Below are 13,581 nucleotides of genomic sequence, written 5' to 3'. Positions count from 1 at the left end.
ATTCAAGTGTTGATTTCATTAGAAATTTTTATTGTAAACTTAGGTGCTGGCACAAAAGCAAATTTTAATTCAATCGTAGATTGCTGTTCAAATTCAATTGGAGATTTGACTATTAACTTATTATAGTGGAGAACTTAATCATCATTAGAGAGTTTCTTGTGATTTTTTATATGTTCTTGTGATTTTTTATATCCTCAATATAATTAATCTCAATTGCAAGTAGATTTAATAATTCCAAATTAGGTGGTTTGTATTGGGATTGATTTTGATGGTTGTGTGAGAATTAGAGGTGGTAGTGTTTTATAATATTATGTTAGAGTTTGGACAGATTGTGGCAAGAGTTAATATTACTGGGATGGTATGTTGGGGCTATGGTTATGAAATGTTTTAAGAAAGGGGAAGCTTTTCTGCCACCTTCCTTCTCATTTTGGCATGTAATCAAATTGAAATCATGCCCAATCATCCAAACCTCCATAGTCATGGAACTAATGTTTTTCATTTTCTCCCAATCCTTTAATCCCTTGTGCAACCTGCATACACAAATGTAACAAAACAAGCAGAATCCTATATCTCCAACTTCATATGTATAAATTTAGGGTAATCTAGCAAGAGATGAGCAGTCCATTCTCCATCCATAGGAACCATATTTTGTTGTTGTTGTTGTTAGAGATGTAATTGAACTTTCTCATCTTTCTAACATACTTATGTTTTTGTGCTCCACAATTGGTTCCAAAATTGGATTACATTGCAGTCTATGGAATCTTATAAGGTTTCTTAGTCTCCTAGAGGTATCAGGATCAATAATACCTCTATTATTTTGAATAGTTGTTGAAACATTAGGGAAGGACTTGCTTTCTATAATGATTTTACGGGAAGATTTGTCAACCAGTAACTTTGAACGCCAGATATCTGATTCTTTAGAATATGAAATGTTTGCCTAGAAAAACAACATATAAATTACTCTGTTTTGGATGATCCTCAGCAAGCTAAAAATATCATTCCCGGAAATGCTAATATTTGAAGCCTTTTCCCAAGAGGCCCAGATTCACCTTCAGTCTGGTCTTCCACTAAATAGCAATAGAAATAAAACTATTAACACCATTGTCTCCTGAAGGGAAACTTCCTTTTTGCCTTTTTAACAAGAGTTCAGGAATCAGAAGGCAAACCTAGCTGCAATGTCTCCGTCATTTATGTAAATGATAAAACAAATTCATTCAAGCCTGAATAGATGGAATGCATGCATTCTTGCGACTTGGTAACTCAGTTTAACTTTTTTTCCTAACTCTCTTTATTTGGCAGGGTTTTTTCATCTATCTGCTATAGTTTCTTAGCAACCCTTTATTAAACTGAACAGTTTTCTTAGTTAAAATTCGCCTCTCATTTTCTTTTGGGAAGATTTACATAATACAACTTAATTCTTATGTATATACATATATGATACCTAAACTTAACTTTTTACATATATGACACCTTTTCTATGCATGCAAAGGTGCATTTCACTTTTTAAAAGAGAAAACGGTGATATTTTTCATGTGATATGAATGATTTGGGTGGTATTAATGGATTAATTAGTATATTTTATTGATGCCATATAGATAAATTATCGGATTATGGCATAAATTTATATTAAAACCATTTAATATTGTAATTTATGACACAAATATGTCATTCTAATTCTTTATTAATGTGTATTTAGTATATGTTAATTTTTTATAAAATAGATACAATATATTTTATAATATATATTAGTTTTTATATGTTATTGATGTCATATGTATAATTTATTAGATTATTGCAAAAATAGGTAATTAATACATTTAATATGTTAATTTATGATACAAATGTATTATTTTACTCTTGTAATTTATGTTTAATTTATAGATGGTGATGTCATTAGTAGAATTCAAGTTGGATGGTTGAAGATGTTATACAAATGAAAATTCACATCTTTGTCATGTATCAAGTAGAACCATGGATACAAGTGATGTAATTGAAATAACTGGAAAGGTAGTATGGTCAAATAAAAAAGAACAAATTTTCATTCAAATAATGGAGAATGAAGTCAATAATGTGAATAGGCAAACAACAGCTTTCAGTCTAGCTGCATGGTCACGTATTATGCAATGACTTGAATCATCTACAAAAAAAATACAAGCAAGAACAATTGAAACATCTGAAAAATAAGTTCAATACGCTTGGAACTTGTAGAAGAGAATTTTCAAGCTTAATGAAAGAGACCGGAATTGGTTATAACGCAACCACAAGTCAAGTGATTGCATCTAAAAATGTATAGGCTAAATTATATAAGATATCAATTTCATATTATATTTAATCCAAAATTTATATTTTATTATTCACACATTTTTGTTAATCATACTATTCATTTACCAATATGTAGGTCAATAAAAGTGCAAAAATATTTCAGAAAAAAAATGCCCAATGTACGAGTATCTCTGTCGTATTTAAAGTGACACAACTGCAACGAGAACTCTGTAGCATCTTTCTACTAGAATCCCTTCAGACACTGAGGAAGAAGATGAAATTGGAGTAACTGAAACAAAAACTTGTGGAGGAGAAGAATAAAGGAAAATTATCAATTCAACCTGCAAAGAAGACGACAATTTTAGATGTGATTGCCTCTACACTTCAAGTTTTAATTGAGAGTTCAAAAGGAAGGGCTAATATGATAGAGAAGAATTTATGCACCTCAACTAGATCTTTTAATGAGAGCTCTGAATTTTTGTTGGTTAAATGTATGAAGTTTCTAAATTCAATAGAAGATCAAGATGACATTAATTACTCAAAAGCTTTACATATGTTCCAAGAAGATGCAATATGAATGAAGGTGTTTCTTGAGATGCCTGATAGCAGAAGAAAATGTTGGATTATTAATCTGAAATGACTTGTTAATCATGATGAACCCTATGAGGCCTCCTTAGCATATGTGTTTGTGTTTTAAATGTGCCATGCTTGTTTGCTTTTCACTATCATTATTGTTGTTGAACATTCTATCAGCATTTGTTATGATTATGATGCATGCTTGTGATATTAAAAGCTTGTGATGGATGTGTTGATACATTGCCAATGTTCAAATGAATTGTTCTACGAGAGATCTACTTTTCTCTTCGAAATGAAAAAGAGCATTGTGATTTTCTATCTTTAAGATTTCTTGTATGAGATATATTTCTCAAATTTTTATTTTGTATGATTTACATTGTTATCAATTTGTAACGTAGGTAAACATTATATGAACCCAATATCAGATATTAAAAGTGATGTTGAAGAAGAACTTGAACTAGCAATCACTCTTATTTGTGTTGATGATTAGGATAAACATTATTTAACAAAAGAACCATGTCGAATTTCTACTCTTCAAGTTCATGAGTATGTAATTGAAAATACTGCGAGGACATCCCATACGTTGCTTTGAAAATTATAAAATGGAACCTAAAGTTTTTCATTAACTTATATAGCTTTTTGAAGCGTCAAAATCTTATGGACTCAAAATGGCTGACCGTAGAGAAATAACTTGTAATTTTTATGTTTATTTTATCACATAATGAATGCCTAAGAGTACTTGCTTAACTTTTTCAGCATTCATTGAAGACAATCTCATGGCATTTCATAAAACCTTTGAATGCAATTTATCACTTGGGAATTGAGATTATTATTCCACCATCATTTGAGATGATTCTTCCTGAGATTCAGTGTAATCCAAAGTACTATTTTTTTAGATATGTTAAGATATTTTTTGGAGAAGATGCGAGTGTAGTCTTCGGGCACGGTTAACTGAATTAAAACATGTATCACATCCAAGAGCCCCACTTTCCACTTTCCTACTAATTTGAGACCATCAAAAATTTGCTTGATAACCTCCATAGGTGGGTTTCCCCACTGAAATTTCCCAATTAGAGCAAATTAGAATTTGTTAGTCAGGGTTAAAATTTCTGACTCAGAGAAAAAAGTGTTGGCTTACCTCCCTTTTCGCTTGCATTCTTAATAAAAGGGCAGTTACCTATACCATCACAATTCTCCTTATAACTTGAGGGGAAGACAATTGTCATCTCCCCAGGAGGATTACCCACAACGTGGGCAAAAGAGATTTTGTCAGGTTCAACCGAAGAAGAAGAAAGCTCTATCACAATAGCAAAGAAGCCCTGCAAGTCGAGCAGAGGGCTGAAGTGGTCAAGGCGTAGCTGCGCAGCAGAATATAGGAACCGCAGACCGCAGATGACAGATGCGAATAAGTTGCAGCTCGACAGAGTCCAAACCGAAGCCGTGCAGAAAAGAAACCATGGCACGAAGGAGGACACGACTCCGCAGAAGCGAATACGCCTAAGCAGGAAGACGCCGCAAAAGCAGAAAAGAACCGCGACGAGAAAGAGAATACGAAGATCGCAAAGGAGCGCAAAGTCCTTCGTCGTATTTTTAAAAAAGTTAAAAAATATTCAACTAAATATGTTTTATATTTTTTTTATTTTTAAAAACAGATAAATCATAACAGTATCAAACACATTTTCTATAAATATAAAACAGAAAACAAATATGTAACAATAAAAACAAAAACAAAAACAAAAAATAAAAAAGTGATCCCAAGCAAACCCTAAGAAAATAGTTCACCTTCCAATGATGCTCATTTTTTATCAAAAGAGACATGATTGTTAGGGAGTTTTCCTTGCACTCTCTTAAAAGTTGTCATTTGCTCTCAATTTCTAATAAAATAGGAAGTTTTCCATAAACTTTCTTATGTGTTAGACATAAGCTCCTAACTTTTAATAAAATAATCCATTCCAGTATCTTTTTTTTATTATACTACATTTTTTATAATTCATTCGCATGATGTATATGTTGGCATAGAAAAATTGAGCGTTATCATTACTACGAAAATTATAGAACATATTCATCCTAATGTTTAGGCAACTCTACCGAATATGCTCTCTGCATTTTACATACAATAGAATCTATCACAACCTCAAAGCTTTATAGCATTTATAGAAAACTAGTGTGATACTCGAGAGTTAACTCAAATCATAATGGAAAAGCAAATATTATTGTTGAAAACTAAGAGGTGTTACAACAAAGACTCTTAAAACAAGAATAAAGTGACAAAAAAAACTAATTGCCCATGGGGTGAGTACAGGAAGGTGGTGGGTTGCGGCTGGACAGTGGCTAGGTTGGTTGTTTTGGGAGAGGCAGCCAACAATAGAGGGATGATGGGGTTACGGCGGCAAAGGGAAGGTTAGGGGAATGTGGCACCAAGTAGGAAGGTGGGCAGGGGTTGCAGCAGTAATTAGATAGGTTTATGGGAATTGTAACACAAGTGAAGGGGAAGGAGAGTTGGCCTTCGGCAAGAGGGGGCCGACTAAGAGCAGGCTACAGCAAGCCTACATCTGGATTGTGGAATAGGCGATTGGAAGGAGGCTAGTGACTGGATGGCGAAGTTGATGGCTAGAGCATAAGGTACAGGACATAGGCGGCAACAAAAGAATGCTAAGAGGTTGGCGGCTAAGAGCAGAGAGGTGCAAGAGATGTAGGCAGCAGCAAGGAGAAGGTCGGGAGATTGGGATAAGCAAAGATAATCACCACTTTGAACCAGAATACATCCGAAGCACTATCTGTCCTCATATACAGCCCAAGAGGAGAAATTAGTTGTCATCAGCAAGCAGGAAAGAAATCTGAAAACAGAAAATGTCCTAGAACAAGTAAAAAAATGCATATAAATAGACTAAGTAAAATAGGAGGGGCCCCATCCACTTGGGTGGCAATCGCAAATCCTATGAGGACTAGCTAGCCTTCCTAATCCCCCATTTCCACCCTGAACTGACTAAACCAGTTCGGTTGGACAGCCCCACATCATGGTGCATTTTAGTTTTGCATTGCCTTTAACTTTCAAGATCAATCGAATAATATTTTCAACGTTAAGCATTATTACCCTATAAGTATCTTCAGTATTACTTTCTAGAAATCAATTTTTTGTACCGAGAGGGGGCTCTTATAACATCAATCTCATCATAATTTATGATCAGAACCCACAATATAAGAATGAGCAAATATTACCTTATTTTACTAAGAGATATGCATAAATGAAATTATTAAATTAATTTTACCATGGCTTATTTTCTAACTTACTACATTTATTTCATTAAACTAATTTATGTGTTTATTATGTTTCTTTATTTCCTTGTAATCCTAGGCTTCCTTCGATCACAAATAAGTCTCGTGGGGCTAAGTTGAGATCATTATTGATTAGTTTGATGAAATAATTGGCTGAATGCTTGATTTATCTAAAAGAAACCCATGCTTTTTTTAGGAAATAAATGAAGGGCTATTTGTGAAGTTTTCCAAAAATTCTTTAACATAGAATATAAAAACAAAAACACTAAAGATAGATAAAGCCACTGAAAAATTTTACAGTAGAATTAAATTCTTAGAAAGATGCAACAGTACAACAATAATAGACACGAGAAACTTTGAACAAGCATCAACAAAACATAACATTAAGGTACTATGCCAAAATATATGACGAAACATTTAATCTCAAAACAACAAACAAGAGTGCTTGATCTCAAGTAAAACTAGAAGTGTTGAACAAACCAGGACAAAAAAGTGAGATGACTTGGATTATTAAAATTGGTTGCTACTACCACAAAACAAAGGGAAACATAGACATTAAAGTGATAAATGTGATTTGAAGACCTGGAGATTAAGCTTACAAGTATCATTTAAAACAGACGGCTATTCAAGAGTGTTCAGGGATTTTTATAAGCAAACATGTATAATTTCTAGCAGGTGAAATCGAATAAAAATAAAAGTGAAACAATCAAAGTGAAATGCATCAATATTCGTTGAAGGACGTATTAGATGTCAAAAAGAGACCCCATTACTATGGATTCAATTCTAAATAGACTAGGCAAAAAACTTAAATTACCTGGAGAAGAAAAAACAACCTGCAAACCATTTTTTGAAGAGTTCTCCTTTTATAGGAGAATAGCACAAAAGAAAACTAATAGGCCAACAGATTAAAAATAAAGCAATACAAAATCGCCAAAATCATAAACAAAAAAATTCAAATAAAAAAATCGCACTGAGTTAAGCTAGATAGAACAAAGGCAAAGGTCCTCAAAAAAACTCTCAATGGACTTGAGGCTATGTATGATATAATAACAACAAATTCGAAAATGATAACTTACTAAAATCAAAAAAAAATTTTGATATAAAAATTTGCTAATTAATTACCTTGTATGCAACTGCAAGTGAAGTGACCGACTCCTGTATAGTAAGACGGAGAGATTGGTCTTCCAATTTCAATGATGTGAACAGTCGAACAGCCATATCGATTTTGTCCCTGCTTGAGAAATAAATATAATATAATGCAAAGTTGTTTTCATGATTCATGCATTTGACCTCCCAATCACATCATAGGCAAGTTAAGCGTTGCAACAACATTACTATAAATACAGTAGTAAAATCATCATTAGCATCATTCCAACTATTTGAGGTCAGCTTTATGATTTAACATTCTCAAATTGTTCCATTAGAATGATGCATGAGTACTTAAACCAAACCTGTATTTTTTTTTCTCAACTATCATAGATCAACCAATTTTTCCTTTTTAATTTGTCAAGTTTATTTTTGTCTACATGCCATATTGGTGCATCTTCTACAATACATAGTGCAAGTCAAATCAGCTACGTCTATGTTCAGCTACCTTAATAAAATACTAGTCTCATTGTCCCTCTAAGAAAATTATTTCATAATCTAATCTAACCATGAAATCATCTTAGTATTCTCATTTTTTTATGCCAATATTGACAATTAGTTATTTATCACCCAAACGTCAATCCACATAGCATAGCCAAAATGCAATTTTATAATTTTTGGCAGTAAACCTCCGTCAAATTCTCTTATCGTACAATACTTTTGGGGCACTCTTCAATTTTAGACACCCAACTTTGACTCTGCAAGGTATATCATCATTCTTCTAAACAATAGTCCCAAAATACTTAATCCTAGCACACAACATATCACTTTGTCTACTAGCAACATTGGCTGCTAATTATAAGCCTTTATCTTCTATATAGTTTGTTTAATGTTCATTTTTTTTTTACTAATTTCAGTATATATCCCATCAACTAGAACTATGTCATCAACAAAATATATAATAAAAAATTATATCACTTCCAAAATTCTTTGCTAGCACCTTTATAAATAATCCAATAAAACAAGAACTTAATGTTAATCCCTGATGTAATCCTACTATGAATAGAGCACTTTAATCACTCCACAATTACTTATACACTAGTTAATATCCCATCCTACAAATCTTTAATAACTTTAATATACCTTTAACATAAATCCTTTCTTTAATACACACCAAATCAATTCTCAAGCTTTTAAAATTTTAGCTTCCATTTAATCAATATAAATCTCAAGCATCTGCATATAATAACATCTAAAGAGCGTAGTTTTTTTTTTTTTTAATAACCTTTTCCCCCCTAATAAATACAGCCCTAAAATGTATGCAAACATTCTCCTAAAATTGCATTGAAAAATCTATAACTATTTTTCTTTCCTTAATGCAAAGAGAAGAATTCTTATGATTTAGTGACTACAATTTTCAAACTGAGTGTATTTCTTATTTCCTGAAGTATGTGTTCTCTCTTGCAACATATCATTTTATTATAAATTAAATATAGTTTCGCCCGTCGCATTTCCATATTCTATTCCATACCATGAATTCTGCTATGGCCATCATATTAAAATCTTATGTCTATTTAGGTCAGCCTCAATAATTACTGTGTGCATATCACTTGCACCAGCACTCTCTATTCAAGAATTTATAAATATATAATTATATTGGAAAAAACTTCATAAATTTATGAAGGCATGTCTTCTTCCTTGTATTCCATGAAATTGTTGAAAGATCCATAAAAGAGAGTTTTTTATCTCAATGGTGCCCGAGTGTAGGGTTAATTATATTTTTTACTCGTATAACAATCACGATATATGAGTGTACTATTTTTTATGATGTCACTTAATTGCACTTGTTTGATGTATTACCTAAACAAACTCATTTCATATTTATGTTGTGAGATATATTTTTGTTTATGTGGTTTGCAAGCGGAGTTTGATTTTAATCCCAAATTTGAGTGACGAAAACTATAGGTTTGCTATTTCTCCTTTCGGTATTCTTCGACGAGCATCCCAGTGAATGTGAGAAATGTTGAAGAGAAGGATTTCGGTGATTTAGAGTGATTTTTTTTGTCGGGTCGGATAAGGAAGAGAGAGCGTGGAGCGAGTCTGGTAAGTTTTCTTTGTATGTGAAGAAAAAACTTATGTGAGTTCTTTGTAAAATCTTCTGAATTTCATAGTACAAATTTTGGTGGTGTGGCTCTATTGTTTTTTCTCATTCTTGAATTTTTCTGAGTAAATTCTCGTGAACTTTTATAATTGCTTTCATTCTACTTTCTTAACTTTTTTGTTCCGGATTTCTCGAATCCTATGATTCTATTCCGCAGTGAATTAGAAGGTGACTCTTTCACAGCAGTTTCCTTAACAAACTGGTATCATAGAGGGGTTCGATTCGAGTGAGAATAATGGCCGAAGAAGCAAGGTTCAAAGTAGATAACTTCAATGGGACGAACTTTGCTTTCTAGAAAATATAGGGAGAGGATTTGTTGTATCAAAAAAAATTATATTTATCACTACAAGTAATCATAAAGAAGCCTGAGTCTATGCCTATGGAGGAATGGAAAGTGTTGAATTCGAACGACACTGGGTTTGATCAGGTTGACACTTCCCTCATCTGTTGCATTCCACATTGTGAATAAGAAAACTATGGTAGATCTCACGGCGACACTGGTCAAGATCTATGAAAAAACTTCTACTTCCAATAAGGTTTTCCTGATGAAGAAGTTATTCAACATGAAAATGGTAGAAGGAAATTTAGTGGCAGAGCATCCCAATAACTTCAACACTGTGACAAGCTAGTTGTATTTTATGGGGATCAAGTTTGATTATGAGGTCAGAGCACTACTGATACTATCCTCATTGTCGGAAAGCAAAAATGGTTGGATAACGGCGGTGAATAACTCTTCAAGGACTTCAAAGTTGAACTTTGATGACAACGTGGGTCTAGTGCTGATCGAAGAAGTTTGTAAAAAAGCAGTGAATGGTGAATCTTCAGATTCTGCATTGAATGTTGATAACAGAAGAAAGAATCTGAGCAGAAATACAAGCAAAGGCAGATCCAAGTTCAAGAAAGGAAAGCCCAATTCAAACAAAGGAAAATGCTGGAACTACGGTAAGAAAGGGCAATTCAAGAAGGATTGCAAAACTCCAAGGAAAGTTTGGGATAGATAGGAAAGCAGTTTCTCTACTAATGTTTTCAATTGTGAAATCCAAAGTGACTCTCTGGTGTTATCCCTAGCCAGCACTGAATCATGAATAGTGGATTCAAGTGCCTCTATACATGCTTGCACAAATAAAGAGGTATTTAAAAACTAATATCCTATTTAAGGCCAACAGTATAGTTGGAACGGGTGGTGTTGATATCTAATTGCTTAATGGAATAGCCTAGATGCTTAATGAAGTCAGGACATGCTCCTAGCCTGAAGAGAAATCTCATCTTCGTGAGCCAGCTAGCAAATTCAAGACTCATGACTACATTTACAAGTGATTCGTGGAAGGTGAACAGGGCGGCATTGATGATGCCTCGGGGCAACATTAAAAGCACCCTTTATCTGATCAATGAAATGATTGATTTCATTGATGTGGTTGGAATAAGAGTGGATGCAGATCTATAGTATCGTAGGCTTGGCCATGTGAGCGAGAAATGTATGAAGTCCTTACTTTTAAATAATAAACTTCAGGGTCTGAAATCAATTGATCTGGATTTCTATAAAGATTGTATATATGGCAAGCAGAAGAAAGTTGTTTTCTCCAAGATGAGGCCAGTGGTGAAATCAAAGAAACTGGAATTAGTGCATACTGATATATGAGGTCCTAATCCAGTTCATTCCATCGGAGACTCTCGATCTTTTGTCACATTCATTGTTGACCACACAAGAAAGGTATGTGTTTATTTCTTAAAGTAGAAATTTGATGTATTTGAAGTCTTTAAGAAATGGAAGGCTGTGGCGGAAAATGAGACAAGCTTGAAGCTGAAGTGTCTCAAATCAAATAATGGGGGTGAGTATCGTGATCAGAACTTAAAAAATTTTTGTACTACAGAGGAGGTCAGGCATGAGCTCACTGTCCTAAGGACACTGCAACGGAATGGTGTGGTTGAGCGCATGAACAGAACAATCACAGAGCGTACTAAAAACATGAGGTTGCATGCATGCTTACCAAAACAGTTTTGGGCTAAAGCAGTTAATACAATAGTTTATCTGATACATTTTAAACCATCAGCACCTTTGAAGGAACACCTACTTAAAGAAGTCTGGAGTGACAAAAATGTATGTTTATCTCATTTAAGAGTATTTGAGTGTTCAGCATATGTGCATGTTCATTGAGGGTGCAGAAGCAAGTTTAACTCAAAATCAGTCAAGTGCATAGTTTGGGTACAACTTCTGAGAATCAAAAATTTATCAGGAGCAGAGACGTCACATCAATGAAATGGAGATGCACGATAACAGGATTAGAACTCAGGATATTCCTTCAGCTACTTTTGAAAAAACCAAATATATGAAGATAGAATATACTGGTTATTAGAAAAATGGAGAACTAACAAGTGCTCAACAAGAAGAAGCATTGAAAGTTCCTCAGTCACCTGCTACAGATGTCCAATGATCCAGCAGAGTGAAACAACACATACAAAGGTATTTCCTTCATTACACTTTTTATTATTAACTGATTGAGATGAACTAGATTGCTTTGAGGAGGCCACTCAAATTAATGATTCAAGAAAGTGGGAGCTTGTCATGGATGAAGAAATGCAATTTTTGGAGTCAACTCAGACTTGGGATTTGATGGTACAACTAAATGGAAAATAAGCACTGCACAATAACTGAGTTTACAGGCTGAAAGAATAGTTAGGTGGTAGCAAACGCTACAAGGTAAGACTTGTTGTAAAAGTTTTCTAACAGAGGGAAGGAGTGGATTACTCAGAGAACTTCTCCCCCAGTGGTGAAGATTACTACTGTAAGGGTTGTGTTGAATCTAATAGCAGTGAAAGAAATACATCTGAAGTATATGGATGTAAAAACAACTTTTTTACATAAAGATTTGGAAGAGGAGTTGTACATGGTGCTACCAAAAGGTTACAAGATTCCAGGCAAAGAAGGTTTGGACTACAGATTGAAGAAGAGCTTTTATAGCTTGAAGAAGACCCCGAGACAGTGGTACATAAGTTTTAGCAGGTTCATGTCAAATAATGGAAGTGCAGGGATCAGTCTACAGAATTTTGTAGATTCAGATCTGGAATGAGATGTAGACAGTACGAGAAGTACAACGGAATATATCTTCGAATTGGGGAACGGTGAGTTGGGTTTCCAGGTTGTAGAAAATTGTTGTACTTTCAACTACGGAGACAGAATATGTTGTTATCATTGACGCCAACAAAGAGATGATTTGGCTACAGAATTTCATGCCAGAATTGGGGAAGGAGTAGGGAATTAGAAAACTCTACAACGATAGTATGAGTGTGATTCAACTTGCTAAGAATGTTGTTTTTTTATGCCAAAACAAACATATCCAGCTCAGGTATCATTTCATTTGATCTCTTTTAGAAGATGGACGGTTATTTTTGAAAAAGGTACACACAGTTGAGAATCCTGCAAATATGTTAACGAAAGTGATGACTATTAAGAAACTGAAATGAAAATTGAGATCAGGCGTGAGCTACACCACGGTACATGACTATGAAAGTGACTCAGATGCAGATGCAAGTACAGAGAACTAGTGCTCGATTGAATAGTCTCTAAGTGGGAGATTGTTAAGCTGTGGAAACTAAGCACAAGGCATCTGAAGCGTATACACCCATGCTTGGGCATGCTCCAGAGGAGGCGCCGGCCATTGGCGCATATGCGCCTACATAAGTGCAAGCGCGGTTATGTTGGCGCGTAGGCACTAACTATTGGGCGCTTATGTGCCCATTTTAGGCGCAACCTCTGAAGAGTTGGGCGCTTAGGCGCCAATTTTGGGAGCCTAAGCGCCAGGGACGGTTTGCAAGCACGATTTGATTTTTATCCTGAATTCGAGCAACGAAAACTGTAGATTTGCTATTTCTTCCATCAGTATTCTTCGAGGAGCATCTCGGTAAAGATGAGGAGTGTCAAAGTGGTGAATTTCCATAATTCCGCATGATTTTCTGAATCGGATCGGAGAGAGAAGATTGTGAAGCGAGTCCTATAAGTTTTCTTTGTGTTGAGAGAAAACTTGTATGAGTTCTTTGTAAAATCTTCTGAATTTCATAGTGAAAATTTATACTGGTGTGACTCCGTGGTTTTTTCTCGTTCTCGAGTTTTTTCACATAAATTCTCGTGTGATTTTCTGATTATTTTAATTTTGCATTCTTAAATTTTTCTTAAATCCTGCAATATAGTTTCACGGTGAATTCAAAAGTGACTCTTTCGCAGT

At 34.2% G+C, this 13,581-nt stretch overlaps 1 protein-coding gene across 2 annotated transcripts in view; it reads right to left on the bottom strand.

Annotated features, from left to right (window-relative positions):
- Positions 1 to 13,581, bottom strand: part of LOC110038840 (proteasome-associated protein ECM29 homolog) — a 192,424-nt gene that overhangs the window by 133,083 nt on the left and 45,760 nt on the right. For both annotated transcript variants that reach the window (XM_020743756.1, XM_020743757.1), the window contains exon 12: positions 7,237 to 7,345. In XM_020743756.1, the coding sequence (XP_020599415.1) occupies positions 7,237 to 7,345 (109 nt within the window). The remainder of the gene's footprint in view (positions 1 to 7,236; positions 7,346 to 13,581) is intronic.

Source organism: Phalaenopsis equestris, unplaced genomic scaffold (genome assembly GCF_001263595.1).
Source record: "Phalaenopsis equestris unplaced genomic scaffold, ASM126359v1 Scaffold234130, whole genome shotgun sequence".
Classification (NCBI taxonomy): Eukaryota; Viridiplantae; Streptophyta; class Magnoliopsida; order Asparagales; family Orchidaceae; genus Phalaenopsis; species Phalaenopsis equestris.
Note: the sequence above shows the minus strand (reverse complement) of the source record. Positions and strands in the feature narration are given on the sequence as shown.